Genomic DNA, 18,982 nt, shown 5'->3' with positions numbered 1-18,982 from the left:
GAATAAATAAAGACTGGTCAATTCAAAATTTCATAAAATAATCATAATTACATTTATGTAATTAAAAGATATTTGAAACAAATCAACAAAAATTTAGTACTAATGAATCTACATGTCATATGATACCTTAATTACAACTTGTAAGCGTTCTATTACCGTTTGACCTTGACAATGGCATGTGATGTGAAATGTACATGAGGGGATCATGTAATCAAAACGTGATTATTGTCAAAGCTTTGACTATTGATATAAATATAAATTGATTTACTAACCGACTTCTTTTTGGCATAATGCAGCACAAAATAAAGGTGCGCCTACGCAAATAAGTAAACATTTAAATATACCTACACAATCAAATCTAAAAAAATCTAGCTGTCATCACATGTTACAATACAATGTCCAAGATTTAGTGATTGAGAAAATCAGCGTATATAATGGCATTGTGTTAAATTCGTGACAAAAGGAAAAATAAACGGCCCTCTGAAGGTTTTTCTTTTGTGATATGTATTTCTGACATCAGGATTTTGAGGACGGCGAGACAAAATGGCGGCCTCCGCCGTAATTTCGCAATACTATTTGACGCGATATTCTTTCAAATGTAGATTGTTGTTATGAAGGTTGTTGTCGTTGTGAAATAAAAAGTATCCCAAAGACTCACATCATACAATCTTATATGAAATAAACGCTCATTTAAGATCCTATATACATGTACCACACAAAATACAAAAAAAATTCCCGCTTTTAGACTTTTTTAAAATTTATTTCCAATTCAACTGGCCAGAAAGTCTACTTACATAATGGATAATGCATTCAACACAAATTTGAGATATCACAAATAAGTATACAAACTAATGTACGATTGTCCTTAAACAGGGTTTAAATGGTGCAATGGGTAAACAAAACATATCACAGTCCAATGCAGAGGTATAATACCGACACACCCGGATCATACGATATAGTCATGGACCGACTGACATACATTTCAGAGTTTATATTTAGCCAGACCTACAGACCGACATACACACATTTTGCGGTATGTTTACTTCCTACACAGATTGTTTATCGGTGTGTTTACCTTACCCTAATGGCTGTAATACATATTGTATTGACTGGGATATTTCCGATGCCTTTAAGTTAATAAATAATAATTGAAAAACAAAAGGTTGAAGAAGTTAATATCTTTCAATAGTTAGGTATTTAACGTTTCAAAATTCCGAGTAATTAATAACCGTACCATGTGGTTTACTTGATGATATTGGTACTTGTGTGTACACCTATACAAATACTATTGTCATTGCAAGGACTGCATTCGTTAGGGAATATTTATTTCGCTTATATATCGATATTATTATGAATAGTTGTTTTAAATCCTGTTTAGTAAATCACTTTCTATATTGATTTAAAACGAGTATTTACAACATCAAGAAATACAAATACTTTGTTGTTACTACACTTTGTTGTTGACCAACTCACCGTGTGAGATTGTTTAGTTGTACTGTCCCCTTATACATGTATTACGTTAACGTTGCTGACATTATACGAAGGAATTCGGTCTGATTAACCAAATCAAGGCCGTTAATTAAATAGATCTTAAATCAGTGCAGAGTCATATATACATCTATTGACAGGAAAAAATACCCTAACTCCCAACTACGCCAAACTACGCCAATAACGTGTCAGTGTTGAATAAATCGTAACTAGCTTAATCGAAGAGCATTGCAGATACTCATTATACCTGCTAAACCTTTCATACCGTTATATTGGGTCAAACAAGATGTCGTACTTTTACAAAATTGTACTGCACGGTTGAGTTGCACATTTATTATTTTTATCAGTGAGTATTTTGATATCCAAACAATAAGAATCGTGATATATGGTAAAATGACGCCTTATTTGTACATTTTCGCGGAAACTCAAACACTAGCCTCGTCTAAAAATAGATCTGTTAATACTTCCGCCTCTGGAAATACCAGAAGTTGATTATAGACACACGGTGAGTTGGTCAACAACAAAGTGTAAGTATTTGTATTTGTATATGTTGTAATTACTCGATAGTCGTTTTAAATCAATCTTGAAATAATTTTACTAAAAAGGATTTAACACAACTATGTAATCTCGATATTCCAGAGGTTACTATCATTGTCATTATATCCACCATTGGACCAAACATGAAGGTTCTGTGTACGATAATAATTGAGACAAGTAGTTTGGTTCTGGAATTTACATCGAAGGAATTAAATAACGACTTCTCAAAGAATTTCTCAGAAGGACTGTGATTGTCCGGAGTTTTTTAATCCTGAAAATGCCTTCGTTTTTTCTATGCCAGTATGCAGTTGTGGATAAGTGAGATTGATAATATCCCCTGGAGTATCGAGGATGTCTAGATCAACACTTGTTTTTTTGTTTTTTTGTTTTTTTTTTTTTGAATATTCATAAATATTTTATATAAACCATAATGAAATATGCTGTAAAATAACTTTCTTTCGCATGCGAATTACTTTCGCGATCAAAGTAGATTAACGAACATTTTATTTCCGGGAAGTGCGAAAGTTTATCTCCGCAAACTGGTTCTGGAACAGAAATCGCAAAATTTAGTCACCGCGAAAGACAATTGGTTTACAGCAGATATTTCTCATTAATTTGGATTTGTATGAACCCCATCATACAATGATTTGTATGAACCCCATCATACAATGATTTGTATGAACACGTCATACAATGATTTGCATGAACCCTATGGTTTCATGATTTGTATGAATCTCGTCATACAATGATTTGTATGAACCCCATCATAAAATGATTTGTATGAACACCGTCATACAATGATTTGTATAAAACCTATGATATCATGATTTGTATGAACCCCATCTTACAATCATTTGTATAAACCTTAGATAATATAAATGATTTGTATGAACCCCATCTTACAATCATTTGTATAAACCTTAGATAATATAAATGATTTGTATGAACCCCATCTTACAATCATTTGTATAAACCTTAGATAATATAAATGATTTGTATGAACCCCATCTTACAATCATTTGTATAAACCTTAGATAATATAAATGATTTGTATGAACCCCATCTTACAATCATTTGTATAAACCTTAGATAATATAAATGATTTGTATGAACCCCATCTTACAATCATTTGTATAAACCTTAGATAATATAAATGATTTGTATGAACCCCATCTTACAATCATTTGTATAAACCTTAGATAATATAAATGATTTGTATGAACCCCATCTTACAATCGTTTGTATAAACCTTAGATAATATAAATGATTTGTATGAACCCCATCATACAATCGCTTGTATGAACCCCGTTATACATGGATTTTACAATAGTGATGGTTAGTTATGTATCGGAGAAAACATTCAACAATGTAATACTATTTGCTTCGTTTCAATATTCTGTTTACTTTCTCCTGTACATATGTGACCACAATATACCCGTCGGTGGATTCCAGAAGTTAAAAATAGAAGGCAGCGTGTGTACAAACATGAAGCTATAAATAGAGACACGACATGTTTGCACTAGATAGTAGGTCGGGAAGTATTCATGTAATGTTAGTTTACTTCAATTATCTTTACAGGGTAAAATACTGGGTCACTGCCAATACACTAAATACAACCCGGACATGACTTGCAAAAATTTAGCATTCAGATTTTTGAAAACAATGATGTCACACAAACCACATAAGACTGATTATTGTCCAAGTTTTATGTTGCAAAGGTAGCACATACTGTACAATATGAAATATTCGTGGAGAGTTGTTTTCGGGGTTTTAAGATTTCAAAGTCGTGGTCAGCAAATCATTCATCACTTCTTCACAACCGAACTAAATCGTGTTTCATTAATGACCATGAACGATATTTCAAATTAGGCTCATGTTCTACTTTTGTACTGTTAAGGTGCTAACAGAAACTAGTTATGTCTTCTAAGAAAAGGGAGATGAAGAAACAGAAGACCCGACATCGATACTGTGACTTTAAACATCACAAGTATTACAACCCTCAAGTACCGCGATGTAAGCGATGTGACAAGTGTCCTGTGGGCATGGGATTAGTGCCCTTTGCTGTAAGTAGCATTTTCATCATTATAATAAATATTCAGCCAATGATATACATGTAGATTAAAACATGAAATATATGTTGAAGTTTAAGCTACATATAGCATCTAGAATAACTGATGAAAATGGCATTTATATAATTTATTACGCATTTCAAGTAATCAATTATATACTTATTCAAATGCAATTAAGTATACGTTAATTATTACAGTTTATAATCCAAGCAAACTACGCTGTATGCAAAATAAGAAGCAATACATACAATGGCAAGCTGTCAATATAGAAATAAGATAATGTAATGACAAGTTATAAGTGATAATTTTATGCGACATCCTATGTTGACGTCTTCATGTTGTAGTCTTACAGTCCCTTTAAAATGTATTTACAAATGTAAATATAAATGTTATTTACAGAAGAAAAAAATCTACTTCGGCATGGATGTTCATATTGCATCGGTCAAAAGTTTGATGATTGCAATGTACTCCTATCTCGTTCTGTCACTTAAAATTCTACAATATTTTCCAGTTGATTTAGTATTTAATTCCTGCGGACGCCTCCACATAAAGATCCGCGCAGTCAGTTTTCTATATAGCTAATGATTATTCAGTCCCGTGTTCATCATCTTTTCAGGTTGAGCCTATAGAAATTGATGTAAAGCATGGAGCAATGTTGTGTCAAAGATGTGTCTCGTGTGAAGCTGGTAAAACATTCAGCCAAGACATATCCTTCAAGCAATGTAGACCTTGTAAAGATTGTGAGGCTCTGGGCATGGAAGAGAGGATGCCTTGTACGCCATCATCTAATACCAGGTGTCGATACCCTGTACCAACTCTGAGGTAGGCCGGAGGGTCAAAAACTAGATATATTCGTGACAACATATGTCTCTAACTTTAAAACCGGGGACAACAATATGACATACGACATTTCACTCAAATACTGGTGTGTTTTTTTTCTTCTTTTTTTTCTTTCATTAGAATTTAATTAGACAAATTCCTTATTCAACAGTATTCAGCAACACGCAACTGACATTCAATTTCGAAATTCTTTTCAATACATCTATCACCGGCTTTTAAGTCTGAACAACATTCAGTATTTTCTATTCTCAATACTTCATCCTTAGTTTGGGTTTTGAAAATGCGTGGCACAATCGAATGCAATTAGCAGAAATATATGGATGTTTAAGTTACATGTGCCATAACTTGGCGAAAATTTTGACATATTATTTTTTCAGTAATCTATTTACGATCATCAGGTTTGATTCATTAAACTGTAAGAGTCATTCAAATGAACATCTTACCGTATACTGATGCCTTATATACTGTAAACCGCTTGTTTTATGTATCATTAGATGGAAACATTCCAGCAGAAATCACTTTACAATTACAAATAACACCATAGAAGTGTAAAATGATATTGTAGACCACACATTAGCTTCATGGTATGACCGTATGTACTCATTTCACTGCACTGTAGATGTAAATACAATGAATTTAAGCATATGAATTGTAAGATTGCAATTCTCAAAATGTTGTCAATAATTGGTGATGAATAAAATATTAAACACTATTCTTGATTCGTGAGTAAGAAAATTACGACACATACAACTTTAACAATATTCCAAGTCCACCATTTTCTATTCATTACAGCGCAGTTTGCAATACCACCGAGCAGAACCGAACACCTGGTGTAGTAAATCACGTAACAGCCAAAGAGGTTCCGATGGGTAAGTGATAAAGTGTCTTCTCTATTATTTAGTAGAACAGTTCCTGTCTCAGTTACCTCCCTTGCGGAGCTACACAACGTGAGCGGAGCGCCGTCCGGCGGAGATTAGAGAACTGAGTAAAAGAAATCAGCTTTATTACATAAAAAATATAAACTTTATTTATTTAACATCGGTTGCGAAATAAGTTATACAACTTATACATATCACTTCCGATGGCCCGAATGAAAGAACGCAAGGGATTTTTAAAGTGGGAGGAAACCGAAGTGCCCGGAGACGTGATCGGATAGGTGTCTCCTGACCTTTTTCACGTCCATGCCGAGCTAGATGAAAGGCGGAGTGGCTTAACCAATATACCACTCTATCATTTAATTACACATGTACATGTATGTAGGTTCTAGATACTGAAAAATAGGTGTTTTCTTCTATACAATAACATTAACTTATTATATATTTTTTATTTTCGTTTCTTTAGATAATATTTACCTAGGATTTGCAGTGATTGTGATTTTGCTGATGGTCTTTTCGCCTATAGCCCTATCCTACTGTTTTCGTCCGAAAAACAGATTGAAAAGTAAGTTGATTTCTTGGAACACAAACAGTTCAATAATAAAAACATTTACTGTATAAAGAACCAACAAATACATGTAACATTATTTATTTAATCTACTATATAATTAATCTGACAATGTGTGTCATGTGTATCAATGATGGCATTCTCAAAATCTATTTCATCATTTTAATCATGAATAACAATATTTACAAATTAAAAGAAACTAGAGTAGGAAAAAAGTTTAATAGTATATATAGTGAACCCGCGATAATCCGGACGACTGTAAATTTCACAATCCGGACGACTGTAAATTTCACAATCCGGACGACTGTAAATTTCATAATCCGGACGGAATGTTATAGGAATTGATTTGATAATTGAATTCGTAAATGGGATCTGTCAGTCCATAAAATTCGCAATCCGGATAGTTTGAGTTTGGGATACAAATAATTTGATCACTGGGGGTCCACCGTATCCGTTTCTGAAGATTTTTGACATCACTGTAAACATGTGTTCTCAGCAAACTAAGGTATGTTTGACTTTTCTGTTTACGTTTTGTTTATTTCAGAAAAGAGAAAGAAATCACAAGATGCCCCCCAGCAACGTGTACCCAGTGAAGGTAACACCTAATTTCTTCAGGGATAATTTGTTTCTGTGTGATATTAGATATGCTCTGAAGTTTGATATAAAGCAGATCGACTCCAAGTCATTCTTCCTTTATGAACTTCATTGCCCAAACGCTTAGTTCTTCAGGGTGGCGTCATATGGCCAATGCTTTTTCTTCAAAAAGTACTTATCTAATATAAAAATTAAGGACCTTTGTCTCGAAATTATGAAAAAGATAATTAATTATTTCTACGCAACTAGATTCTGTGTGGTCAAATTACATTATCTTATTTCATAATTATCTATAATATACACTGTATTACTTCTATCGTTTATCGGCACTTCAACTTATAAATTACGTAAATCGAGATTAATAGCATCATTTAGCTTGGTAAACACATATCAAATGGCAGACTTGCTTTAATCAATTTCATCTATAGTTATCTATTTATTTATTCATTTATTTATGCATTATTTAGAATCTTGATAACATCTTTTTTCCAGTACATGTTGAAATGCCGCTACTGGATATACTAATACCCGAACCCTTGACAGAGAAGGCACTCGTAACCCCGGCTGCACGTCTAGTCACAGGAGAAGACTATCGTGCCCTGGGAATACAGCTAGGAATTACTGACACGGAATTAGCCATAATAACTGCAGATCATCGTGGAAATTCAAGGGAAATATCGTTTAGGGTACTGGTCCAATGGAAGAAAAAGCTCGGAAATAAAGCAACTTACGATAAGCTATATAACGGACTGAGGAAAATAAAACGTCTTGACGTCATTGATGCTATGGAAAAAGAGCGGCATTCCGACAAAGCCGACAGCTCCGGAGATACAGAGGATATAGCAGAAAATCCCGTGTAATGTTAGACCCCAGGAGTCGAGGGTGGGGGTGGGGATATTAAGAGGACCCAAAAAAGCTAACAAAGGTTTGTATTTTAGTTGACATTGCCATTATATGTATCTTATACTAAGGTTGGCAACACCTCTTGGAAATCTTGAAGAATGGTAGTTTATGGCATAATACTGTAAATGTGAATTTATTCGCGAGTGTTTAATACTTATGCAATCAATAAGAATGTTACATCATGCAGTTTCGTACTTATGTTACAAACCTTTGCCAGTTTTTTTGAGGGTCTAGATATCCAAACTTAGATCATGACTCCTGGGGTATACGGGATTGGGATCGTGGGATGCATAAATTTCTGCTACTGAAAATGTGAAATTTTAATCTATTGGTTTTCATTAGGTTTTTGACGTGAACATGAAATGCTACGTATGATAAAATAAGTCTATTCAGTAAGATATTCGTTTGTACGTTGGCTTAAAAGGCCCACCACCTTTCTGGAGCAAAACATGAAGGTTTCTTAAAAACATGTATAACATCAGAAAATGTATACAGATGGCTTAAGATGAGGTTACAACACCAAACATATGCAAGATTTCCTGCGTAATATATGAGAACAGTGGAGAGTCATTTCGCTGTTTTGCCTTCTGGCGCAGTGATAGTCAACTTCCGCGCGGTATCTAGGACGACGGCAGGAAACATTTATATAAGACGACCCGCGTTATGAAAACTAACATTTTATTTATTTCAATAAAATTGTTCAGAAGGTGATGATACGTGTAGTATTAACGGTAAATTAATAACTTTTGCGGCTCTACAAAAATTGTCTATCTCATTTCACATTCCTATTTCAAAAATTAATAGCCGTTTCGGAAAAGTATTTGGTCATTAATAATGAGAAAAGGACTTCGCGTGATCAAAAGTTGCTTACAGATCCAATCAAGGTGGCAGCATCCCAACAAGTAAGAAAAAAGGTCTTCATATTTTTTAGGCCTATTGTGATTTCTTTGAAATTATCAGGATAAAAACGTCTTGATCAGCGCAGCCACTTACTTTGATGTTGTTGACAATTCACGGTGTATAAAAAACAATGTAAAGCCGGCGTTACTAAATACTTTTCAACTTTCTTTTTCTGTATTTCTTCTCTCTTGATCATCTCAGTTGAGTTTCGCGATAAAATATTGATTTGTAGCTGTCTTTAAGTCGATTTGCTGATGGACCAGCAACACGTGTGCCCTCTGTCGAAGGTCAATATGTGATATTTCATACCATATATATTTAGATATACAAATGCAGTGACTGTGTGTAGTGTTTGTCAATGAACAATAATTGCCGTGTGATTTTATACTTTGTATTTTATCCTATATACACTGTAGTACGTGAAGTCATTTGATTTACATAAAACTAGTTCGTTATTAGAGTGCGTAAAGATTTTAAATTTCCCGCCAAGTAAACCGGATATGGTTTGACAGACGCGATCTGTTATTGTAAACAAACAAAGACAACACGGAAGAACTCGACCACAGATGTGTTAATTTGGTAGACAAGTGTATTGGTGGTCATGGGTAGTTGACCATGACATCAGCCTACTGCTGACCATTCTGGACATCGCTCTACTGTTCGAGCAAATCGTCGGAAAGCATAACGCCCCGGTTCACTTTCACTTGGATCCGAGTAGAATGTCTACTACTGGTAAGCAATCTTTTCTTGCACATGCTTAATTTGGACTCTTTTAATTTTTACGCTGTGATATTATCAGATAATTGTTACAATCATACGATGATACTATCGACTAGGAAAAGGTGTAACACTGTTTACGTTTGCATAAATATGTCTGGGGGTACAAATGGGATTATGTTGTAAGGGAGCTAACTCCCAAATTTTAGTCGAGCACTTCGATATCTTGAGTTACTATCACTGTCGTTATATCAATAGATTATTTCATAGTAAAACTGGAGGCAGTTCAGGAAAAGACACTGCCCAATCACAGGCCTCTGCAGGCCTGCAGAGACTTTCTGAAGATTACAGAGAGAACAACGCCCAACTTTAAGCAACACATGTACAGTCAACCAGAATGTACCGTTATACCTTTAAGGTGCATCAGGACACTATGAGGTCGCCATATTTACTTTAGTTCAAAATGAAAGTAAACAATTTTGAATTAAAGCACTGTTCCACGAGCAGTCAAATATTCTCAGTTTCGTAAGTAGGACCAAATATACTTGTATACATGTTTATGTTGAACATGTTGTTTTGCGGTACAATTGACAGCTGTAACTTACAAAATTCCTACAGATAAAACTGATCAAAGTTCAAATGTGCCATATACCCTTGATTGTGCGCTTATGTATTAGGAATGTTTTGCAATTATCCGATTTCGATATCGTTACGTAGCACGAACTTGTCATGTAATCGAATCCAATCACTTGCACATGTTACATGTATGTATTTTAACGTGTATCAATGACGATTATGCGGGGTTGAAACTTTCGGAAATTGCTTCTTGGATATTGAAATTGATAAGGTTCCATGGAAACTTGTCAACTAAGATAGGTTTTAAAAATTTATCATAATTTAATGTTACAATGAAACATATAGGAAAATTGTAATTAATTTTGGTCTCGGTCTCTAGTTGTATTGAATCGAAATTTAGGCCTCATGATGACGACTCCATACATTTTCTTGCTAATGATTATAATACTATATATTTGGGCACGTTTTAAAGATATCATAATTATTGTGCACGATAATCATTTTTCTTCTCTTTTAATTTTTGTGATTTACTTAATAAAGTGTATATTATTGTATATTTAAATCTGCTGAAGCTACAATTTAAATAACTTTCGCAAATGTTTTTAGCAAATTTATTTTTCAAAATGATGAATTTACTCTTGCTCACTTCATCTTCATTTTCTTTTGTTATAAAAAATCAATCATAAGTAGTTCTGTTATGAATGCTTTAGGATCTGTAAAGTTGTATGATATTTTGATCTAGATTTTTGTATATTATTCTCGGTGATTGTTAATTGGGACACAGAGAGACATTGTTATAAATAATGTATGTAAACGGAAGCACTGAAACTGTGATTCATTGGAAATGGAAGATGTTAAAATAAATAATACGCCGATTCCGGGATACAAGGAACTCTTCTGGGTGGGAGGTAGAAAACGTTGATTTGGTCATGTGACCGCGAAAAATTTAGGGCACATTTTTCCGTCATGGCGGTGACACTTATAGGCAGAGAATACCAATGTCCGGGTAAAGGTCATAGTCGGTAATACTTGCTCGATAACGGAACTAAGATAAACTGTTATGTTTTGTGTTTCTTATTTGTTATTGATTTTTGGGAAAATGCACCAAGGTAAGTTATGAAATATTTGTGAGTGAGACGTCAGATACCGCTGATTTCCAACTGCTAGGCGACAGCTCCATTTGATGCCGTAATTTACATGTCATTTCCTTATGAAGTGTCTAAATTCAATTTTCGTGCATATTTAGATTAAATTTAATACAATATGTTCTGATAATTAATGTTAATTGTTCTATCATGATATGTAATTTTCCACCCGTGTTCAATCATTACATATGCCGCCATTTTGTTTCAAATGTGCCCTAAATTAAGTCACGTGGTGATGAAAGTCACATGACTAAACTGACTGAATGTTGTATCACGGAATCGGCGTATTGTATGATTACTAGATAAATGATGGTCTTTACTATCACCTGAACGGTGTATTGAACAATGAACACCAATTTGCTATCATTCTTAAAAATAGTCGGGTGATCACGAAATGTCTGAATTGTGATGTAGGAATCAGTAACGCGCATTATCTCTACTAGTAAAGTTTTTATCATGATATTTTGATAAATCAGACCTATCCTCTTTCTGACATCTGTATCACTATTATACAGCTGGGCCGGATCCTGACGACTGGAGACGGAATCCTGTTATTAGAATCGCCGTTCCTATTGGTATCATCGCCTTCACTCTTCTCGTCATCATCGCATGTTTTGTGGGCATGCGCAGATACCTCAGAAGTCGGCGAAGTAAGATGTTGTTTTTTCTTCTAATTTCTTGTTTTCATTTTTCAAAATGAAAGTGATGAACACTTCACAGTGTGTTTTTCTGCACAAGTGGTGATTTTTATCAATGCTATGATGTAATTTGCTATTTCTTATATTAATTGTTACAGTACACACGGACTTATACATCTAGCAGTAATGCCATTTTTGTTCTAATTCCTGCAAACTATTTTTCTTGTTCCATATATCTGCCAACTCCTGTTCTCATACTGTCCTTTGCTTGCCTACAGAGTACGAATACGAAATGGGAATGGTAACTGTTCTTATACTTTCATTTTGCTTACTTACAGAGTACGAATATGAAACGGAAATGTCAATGGTCAGTCGGAGGTCAAGGAAAAGTTACACACAACACGAAAATATTGTATTATGATCCACCATAACACGGTTGATGAATTGACCTTGATATGACCTTGACCATGTAGTACTATGGTATCCCAAAAACAACTACTGGTCTCCCAGATCACTATAGTGTCTCCGGGACACCATAGCATGAATAAACTGTCACCTAGTGCTTGAACTATCTAAAAGCTTACCACGTGTGTTTTCAAAATAGTTGTAAAAACATTGTTTTGTATGGTTGTTTTTTAGTTTCCAATTTTCTAAGTGTTTATTTTTCATACGTCTTAGTTCCTACTGTGCATGCCGAGATTCGACTGAATAGATGTGCCAGAAGTTTTCGTATCTGATATTTTTTTTGCATTCTGTAATAAGGTATTATTTATATCAGAAATGTAAACATTTTATATGTTGAAAACGTACAGAATGATCATTTGATTCTGGTGTGAGTGAACTGCCACATCTGGTGAAAATCAAAGAATACATAAAGAATCAGTATTACTATTGAAAGGGTGCTGGCATGCTATAAAGGTGCTTAAGCTTATATTTTTTATACTAGAGATACATTCTTTGTGATTGTGACGAACTCTTGTTTGAAAAAAATAGCGTATCCTATCTTTTTGTATCAATGTGTTATGAATATATCAAATATATAAAACCAAAATGTTGTAGAACGCAAAAATGTCAAACATATCTACCTACTATTATATATATACTAAGATCAAGTATTTGATTTGGTCAAACTTGATGGGTATAATATGAATTATACAGTTATAGTATTATTTAATAACAATTGTTTGTCTGATTATATACCTGATAATGTAGGTTTGAAATGTTCTCGTGTAATATATAGTGAATTTCACTTGACACAATGATGGTATAGAGAACAACCCACCTATAGTCAACATAGACTCTAAAATAGTTTTAGGATTTCTAATTAAGCATATAGTTTGTGTGTTCTGTATTTGGCTTATCATTAGCTCACACCTGACCCTATTGAGCCCGCAGCTATTTATTTTAGAAGTATCTATAGGTCTAATATACTTACCAATTATGGACCTTTGTCGAGGTCCATATACAATATAGTATTAAATAATGACCGTAATACGCCCTACAAAGGCAAGGCGGTAAAACACCACATAGACCGAATCAAAGGTTCATAATTTCTACATTAGATATGTAGTTCCTTCCAATAGAGTCATCCCATGTATATATTAATTACAAGAAGAATGTTGGCCATATCACGTCACCCTGAAGAACTCAGTGTTTAGGTAATGACGTCACAGAAGGAATATTGACTCGACTAAAAATGTTGTGTGTGTTCCATCATTTGCCTTTCAGTCTGACAACTTATGGCGACACAACGGAAAGAGATGATTTAACAATATTCCAAAGAGAAGACGAAAATATTCAATGCAAATTATATAAGTAAAAGAGGACTCCGTATCACCCCATAAGTGTAAGCATTTTCTGCTTTTTAGCAAAATTACTTAGCTATATAACTACAACCTCCTCATCTCTGGGTTTCGAGTTCAAATTCCATATGGGGCAGTTGCCAGGTAAGACGATGGTTTATCTGGGTACTCCGGCTTTCCTCTCCCTCTTCAACCTGACCTGTCCTTAAATGACGATGGAATAACCCTGACCTTAAATAGGACGTAAAAAACAACAAAATGTAGACGTAAAAGTTTGTTTGTTTGTTTGTTTGATTAATTAACGTCCTATTAACAGCTATGGTCATGTAAGGACGGCCTCCCATGTATGTGGTGTGCTGCGTGTATGTTGTGCGAGGTGTGTGTTAGACGTAAAAAAATTACAAACAAAATATAGTTACATCCCTTTATATATATGCGTCTCCAAAAGCTGTGAAGTAGATTTGAAAAGTTTTATCATTATTGTCCCTGTCTTAAGTCTACCACATATCAAAAGCATGAAATTAAAGGATTATTGCAGTCAAAAATTATACATGTACTTAATCATTTCGGAATATACTGTGAATGTCTATTATTGCAATATATGATTGTTTCTTTAGATTAACTTTAGATCTTTATATTTAACGCAAGAAAGTATCTACATGTACATTATATACATGGTCATTTAAGATCAGGCGGGATTTCGATGTTGTTGGAAAATTTCAAGTTCCATAAAAGAATCGCCGACATACAGTGTTCACTCATTACAATAACTGTTAAACTTGGAACTTGATTAAGTTGTATTTGTTTTGAGTTTACGTCTTTATGCTTTTAACGTGTTGTTCATATAATCCAGGGGATCCGATCTCTTACGATTTCTACACATTTGGACTATGTTATAGTAAAACTGAAAGCAGCCCAGGAGAAAAATTGAACCATAACGGATGCAGAGATTTCTGAACCATACACCGGCATGTATTTGTTTGAGTTTACGTCTTTATGCATATTTAACGTGTGTTCAGATTGGATTTTTAAAATGTGGTACATTTCCAAACAAATGCAAATGGAAACATTTAGTAAATACCCATGTTAAAAAATATGAACATGGAAAACTTGCTTTAACGTTTTTTCCACAGTATAGTTCATGCATTAAACGAATTGTTAAAATATGCGTAGAAATGCGCGATAATGAAAATTTATATTTGTGTCATTTTTGTGGGTCTAATGTATAATGATCTCATATTGCACAGTGTACTTGAATGTAGCCACACTGAGAACTTGCGAGACCAATTGTGGTGTATTATCAGTACTGTGAAAGATATAGATTTTGTTTTTTTATCTCAATTCAATGTCAAAATATCATCTACTGCATGTTCTTCTTGGTGGACTATTTAACTAAAAGTGTATCGTTATACAGCTTTTGATGTACATCAAAGGACTAAATTATCTGTTCTGCTATGTTGTCTCCAGTTTTACTATGATATAGTCCAGGGATGTAGAGATCGTAAGTGAGCGAAGCCTCTGGAGTATCGAAGAGGTACATTAATACCAGAGTCGTTTATAACCAGATTTAGAAGGCTGAAGATAGTTTGAGTTCTGGATGAAAACCACCGACCTTACGTCGATTATACATCATCCGAATTCACATCCCAGAAGTAGAGGGAGGGGTATAATGGGCATATCTGATACACCGAATTTGAATTTTTGGATTCTTGGCCGTGAGTTGAATACCGAGCAAATATTTATCATGTGCGCTCCCCCAAAAGACATTTTTCTATATAAAAGAAGCGTTTCCACGAGCGTAAATAGCGTAGCCCGGTTTGTACGATTAGCCCCGGTGTGATATCTTTCGCTCAGGATAAACAAATAAAAACCGCATTGTCACATTTTGTGTCATTTTGGATTTACCAAACTATCCCTTTTCCACGAATACGTATTACCATACATGTATGTGCTACATAATTAATCTCTAATATAAAGCCATGGTCAGTATACCGGAGTGTGCTCCTCGATGCCTTTCCTCCGGTTCTTCCGTGTTTCCGTCATTGTAAAACGTCATTGCTCAAATTAACTACGAGTTATCTCCCTTTGCTTGTCTTGTTTGAGGGGATTTATTAAAGGTATTGTTTGATTTCAGAAATTATCAATAATCAGTTGGAATTATATATAGAATCTAATTAAGTATAGGTCGATATCACACGCAATTTTACTGGCTATATCGGGTAACATATTACTCGAGTCTCAAGTCATTACTTCCTGAATCGCTCTAGTACATGGTGCATATCCCAGAGGCATTATGGGTTAATCTAATGAATTTTAAAATATCGATATCTATGATCAGTAAAAAAATATGTACGGCATAATTGCATATGCTTTCTCCATTTCAAGAACGTAAAAGGCGACTAAATTTGGGATCTTATTTTTTACTTTCTTCTAAGAAAGAGGCGAGTAAAGGCGACTAAATTTAGCATCTTATCATTTACTTTCTTTTAAGATAGACGCGAGTAAAGGCGTAAAAGGCGACTAAATTTGGGATCTTATTTTTTTACTTTCTTCTAAGAAAGAGGCGAGTAAAGGCGACTAAATTTAGCATCTTATCATTTACTTTCTTTTAAGATAGACGCAAGTAAAGGCGTAAAAGGCGACTAAATTTAGGATCTTATCTTTTACTTTCCTCTTCCTACGTCTCCATTGAAACCGCCTCACTTTCGGTCTTCGGTTCGTTCACCTCTGTGAGAAAGGCTCTGGATTCTGACTATGACCGAGAAACGTTATAGTCTGATAAAGAGGGGGTTATTTAACATTTTCAGCTCCTGTTCAGCATACTGAGGTGGGACGACCGGTTCGCCCGTTTTCGGTATAATGTGACTGGATGTTGTTATTCAGTGTCTTTGACGATATGTTTCAGTGAGACATCACTATTTAAGAAGGGCAAGGGTTCCACTATAAATGATATTCATCATTTGAACAATAATTGGTGTTTAATCGTGTATATATATGCCTAATTAACACAAAAAATAACATAAAATAATTTATTTCGCCTTTGGTGCATGCGCAATCATCACTTCATTCCATATAAGATATAGTACCACGGAATTTTTTCGGGATGCAATTAATTATTTTTCATATTTTTAACTTGAAGTAAAATTAGAAGCTCAAACTTTTCAATGGTGGTAATGGTGTAAAGTAAGTAACTTTTGTAACTGTAGAAAAATACTAAATCGTCTGCTCCTGTTTTTGATAGTGAAAAAATACCATTTGTCAGCGGTGGAGCATCTTTAAAGGGACAATTCATTCTAAGAGAACATTAAAATTTGTACATATATCGGAAAAACCCAGTTCTAATGGAATTTAGATCAGTCGGTTTTACTGTGATGTGCCTGAAAAGCCCATGGTGGTGACATGTGTGTGAAATTTTCAAACTCGCTCGCTGTCCGCCATTACACATTGTGGTCGAACTTCTTGTATGCTGAACCCTGTCCCTTGCTCGTAGAGTAATGCAACTTTTGTCTATAACTGCTCAAATCGCTCTGACTATAGTTTGTTTACCTTATTAGGTGAATTGTCTTGCCTCAAAATCATTTTATTACCTTCGCAGTGGTTATGTAGTTCATTTGTTTAACATGCGTGACTTTGGCTCGGGTATAGGTACAGCGCCCATATTCTACCTGCTTAATCGTATTGATCAACGATATGATATTTCAACGATATTAATTAAAATACTTAACAATGACGTGGAATTTGTCAATGTTTAACGTTATTTGTTTCATAAGAAATATAGAACAATACTTTTATACCATATTTCACTTCTTGGTTATGTTAAAGAATTAGCCTGAGTGAATTGTCCCTTTAAGAAGGGCCAGGGTTCCACTATACAAGGAGACACAACACGAAATACCTCAGCCTGTCAAAACACACAGATGTTCACACACGCAACACACATTGCATACAGGGAAAACTCTCCTAGCTGTTAATTGGACGCCATACCTTACAAACAAAACAAAACCAAACAAAATAAACTTTATCAAGCATCTTTATAAAATGCAAGCATCTGTGACTATAAGATGTGACATGAATGCTTGGTGTACAGTGTCTAATACACCTGTTTCTTTCGTAGATTCGGGATTGAATATATTGAATACTGGGTACATTGTATGTCGTCGATAAGCAAGCGATATAGTCGATATACTGAATATAGCTGAATTGGCAACATTGCGCCTGTACCAAATCATGATTGCGTGACTTGCGCTTGCTTACATTCCCAATTAATACCAGGTGTTTACAGGTGAATCCTGTGGTTATGGCACGGTATCAATACTCGTATCTATTATGCAGATTATCATCTGAAGAATCATTTTGGTGTGAACTTTTCTGACGTGCCCGCGTATCATAAAGATGGATTTTCCTCGTGCAACACATTCATTGTTTTTGATATTTGGCCACTTCTACGTGTACTGTTGTAAACGTGTAGATTGGTCTGCGCGACCAATTCCAAGATTCCGAGTCGTATTCCCCTAAACTCAGGCAAAGTACTGGAGGAATTTCGGAACTGTGAATTTATAGACCATTGACTGTTCATGAAAATTCGCTTTCTTTATCAGACAGAACTAAGATCTTTCAACCAACTTCAGCCCTCCTTCTGTCGAAATAATCTTAATTTGTGCTAGAATCATCGAATTTTTTTCCAGATTAATGGCAAGCGCAAGATAAGGTTTTTTATGATGAGTGGGCCAGAAATGTCAAGATTGCTTGAAAAATGTTATCTTCTGTTTGAAACTGGTCTGGTCTCGTAAGTTTCTAAAGAATCGGTAATCATGCATGAACACTGACAAAAATCGGTTGAGATTTTTAAATTTTACTCTCAGGAATTTTCAAAATCTGATATAATCCACTTATGTGATGGAAGCAAATAAAATGTGTAAATTCTAAGTGAATTCACTTCGACACCACGTGCTCTATGTTATTGATTCTCGTGTGCATTGCATGTGCAGCTGTTGCACTTAGCTAAAGCACATGTGTTAGCTAATAAGTAAAAAGTGTCCCTCCCAAAAAATAGCAACCAAGAATATTGCACTTCCTGGCCTTATAAGAATATTACTCATCGTAGGGTTGATCATGTACCATTAAAACTCTGTCGAAATGTTTCACATCTTGAGGCATAAATTGATTATATTGCTTGTTGATCTTCTGTGATGCAAGTGATATTTTTGTCGAATTACGCATAAATCATTTTACAAAAGAGATCAAATAAACGTTCATGGGAAGTCGCACAATGTTCAGCAATGATAACCGAGCTCGTGCAGGAATTTGACCATCGAAGAGTCGGTATACTG

General features: G+C 34.6%; 1 protein-coding gene across 2 annotated transcripts; it reads left to right on the top strand.

The window, feature by feature from the left end:
* The first annotated feature begins 1,960 nt into the window (after positions 1–1,960).
* LOC138328366 (tumor necrosis factor receptor superfamily member 6-like) lies at positions 1,961–13,192 on the top strand. 2 transcript variants are annotated; one of them, XM_069275143.1, is made up of 10 exons: positions 1,961–2,015; positions 3,923–4,088; positions 4,711–4,916; positions 5,727–5,803; positions 6,276–6,374; positions 6,922–6,972; positions 7,464–9,506; positions 9,762–10,016; positions 11,728–11,862; positions 12,189–13,192. In XM_069275143.1, the coding sequence occupies exons 2-7, from the start codon at positions 3,942–3,944 to the stop codon at positions 7,829–7,831; spliced, it is 948 nt and encodes a 315-aa protein (XP_069131244.1). In that variant the 5' UTR covers positions 1,961–2,015; positions 3,923–3,941; the 3' UTR covers positions 7,832–9,506; positions 9,762–10,016; positions 11,728–11,862; positions 12,189–13,192. The 2 variants fall into 2 exon arrangements, with proteins under 2 accessions (XP_069131244.1, XP_069131243.1); XM_069275142.1 differs by lacking the exon at positions 9,762–10,016.
* The last annotated feature ends 5,790 nt before the right edge of the window (positions 13,193–18,982 follow it).

This window comes from Argopecten irradians, chromosome 7, assembly GCF_041381155.1.
Source record: "Argopecten irradians isolate NY chromosome 7, Ai_NY, whole genome shotgun sequence".
NCBI lineage: Eukaryota > Metazoa > Mollusca > Bivalvia > Pectinida > Pectinidae > Argopecten > Argopecten irradians.
Note: the sequence above shows the minus strand (reverse complement) of the source record. Positions and strands in the feature narration are given on the sequence as shown.

Coding starts and splice junctions, on each gene's coding strand:
- LOC138328366 (XM_069275142.1), top strand. CDS start 3,942: ATGTCTTCTAAGAAAAGGGAGATGAAGAAACAGAAGACCCGACATCGA. Junction 4,089..4,710: donor TGGGATTAGTGCCCTTTGCT/GTAAGTAGCATT, acceptor TCATCTTTTCAG/GTTGAGCCTATAGAAATTGA. Junction 4,917..5,726: donor TACCCTGTACCAACTCTGAG/GTAGGCCGGAGG, acceptor TATTCATTACAG/CGCAGTTTGCAATACCACCG.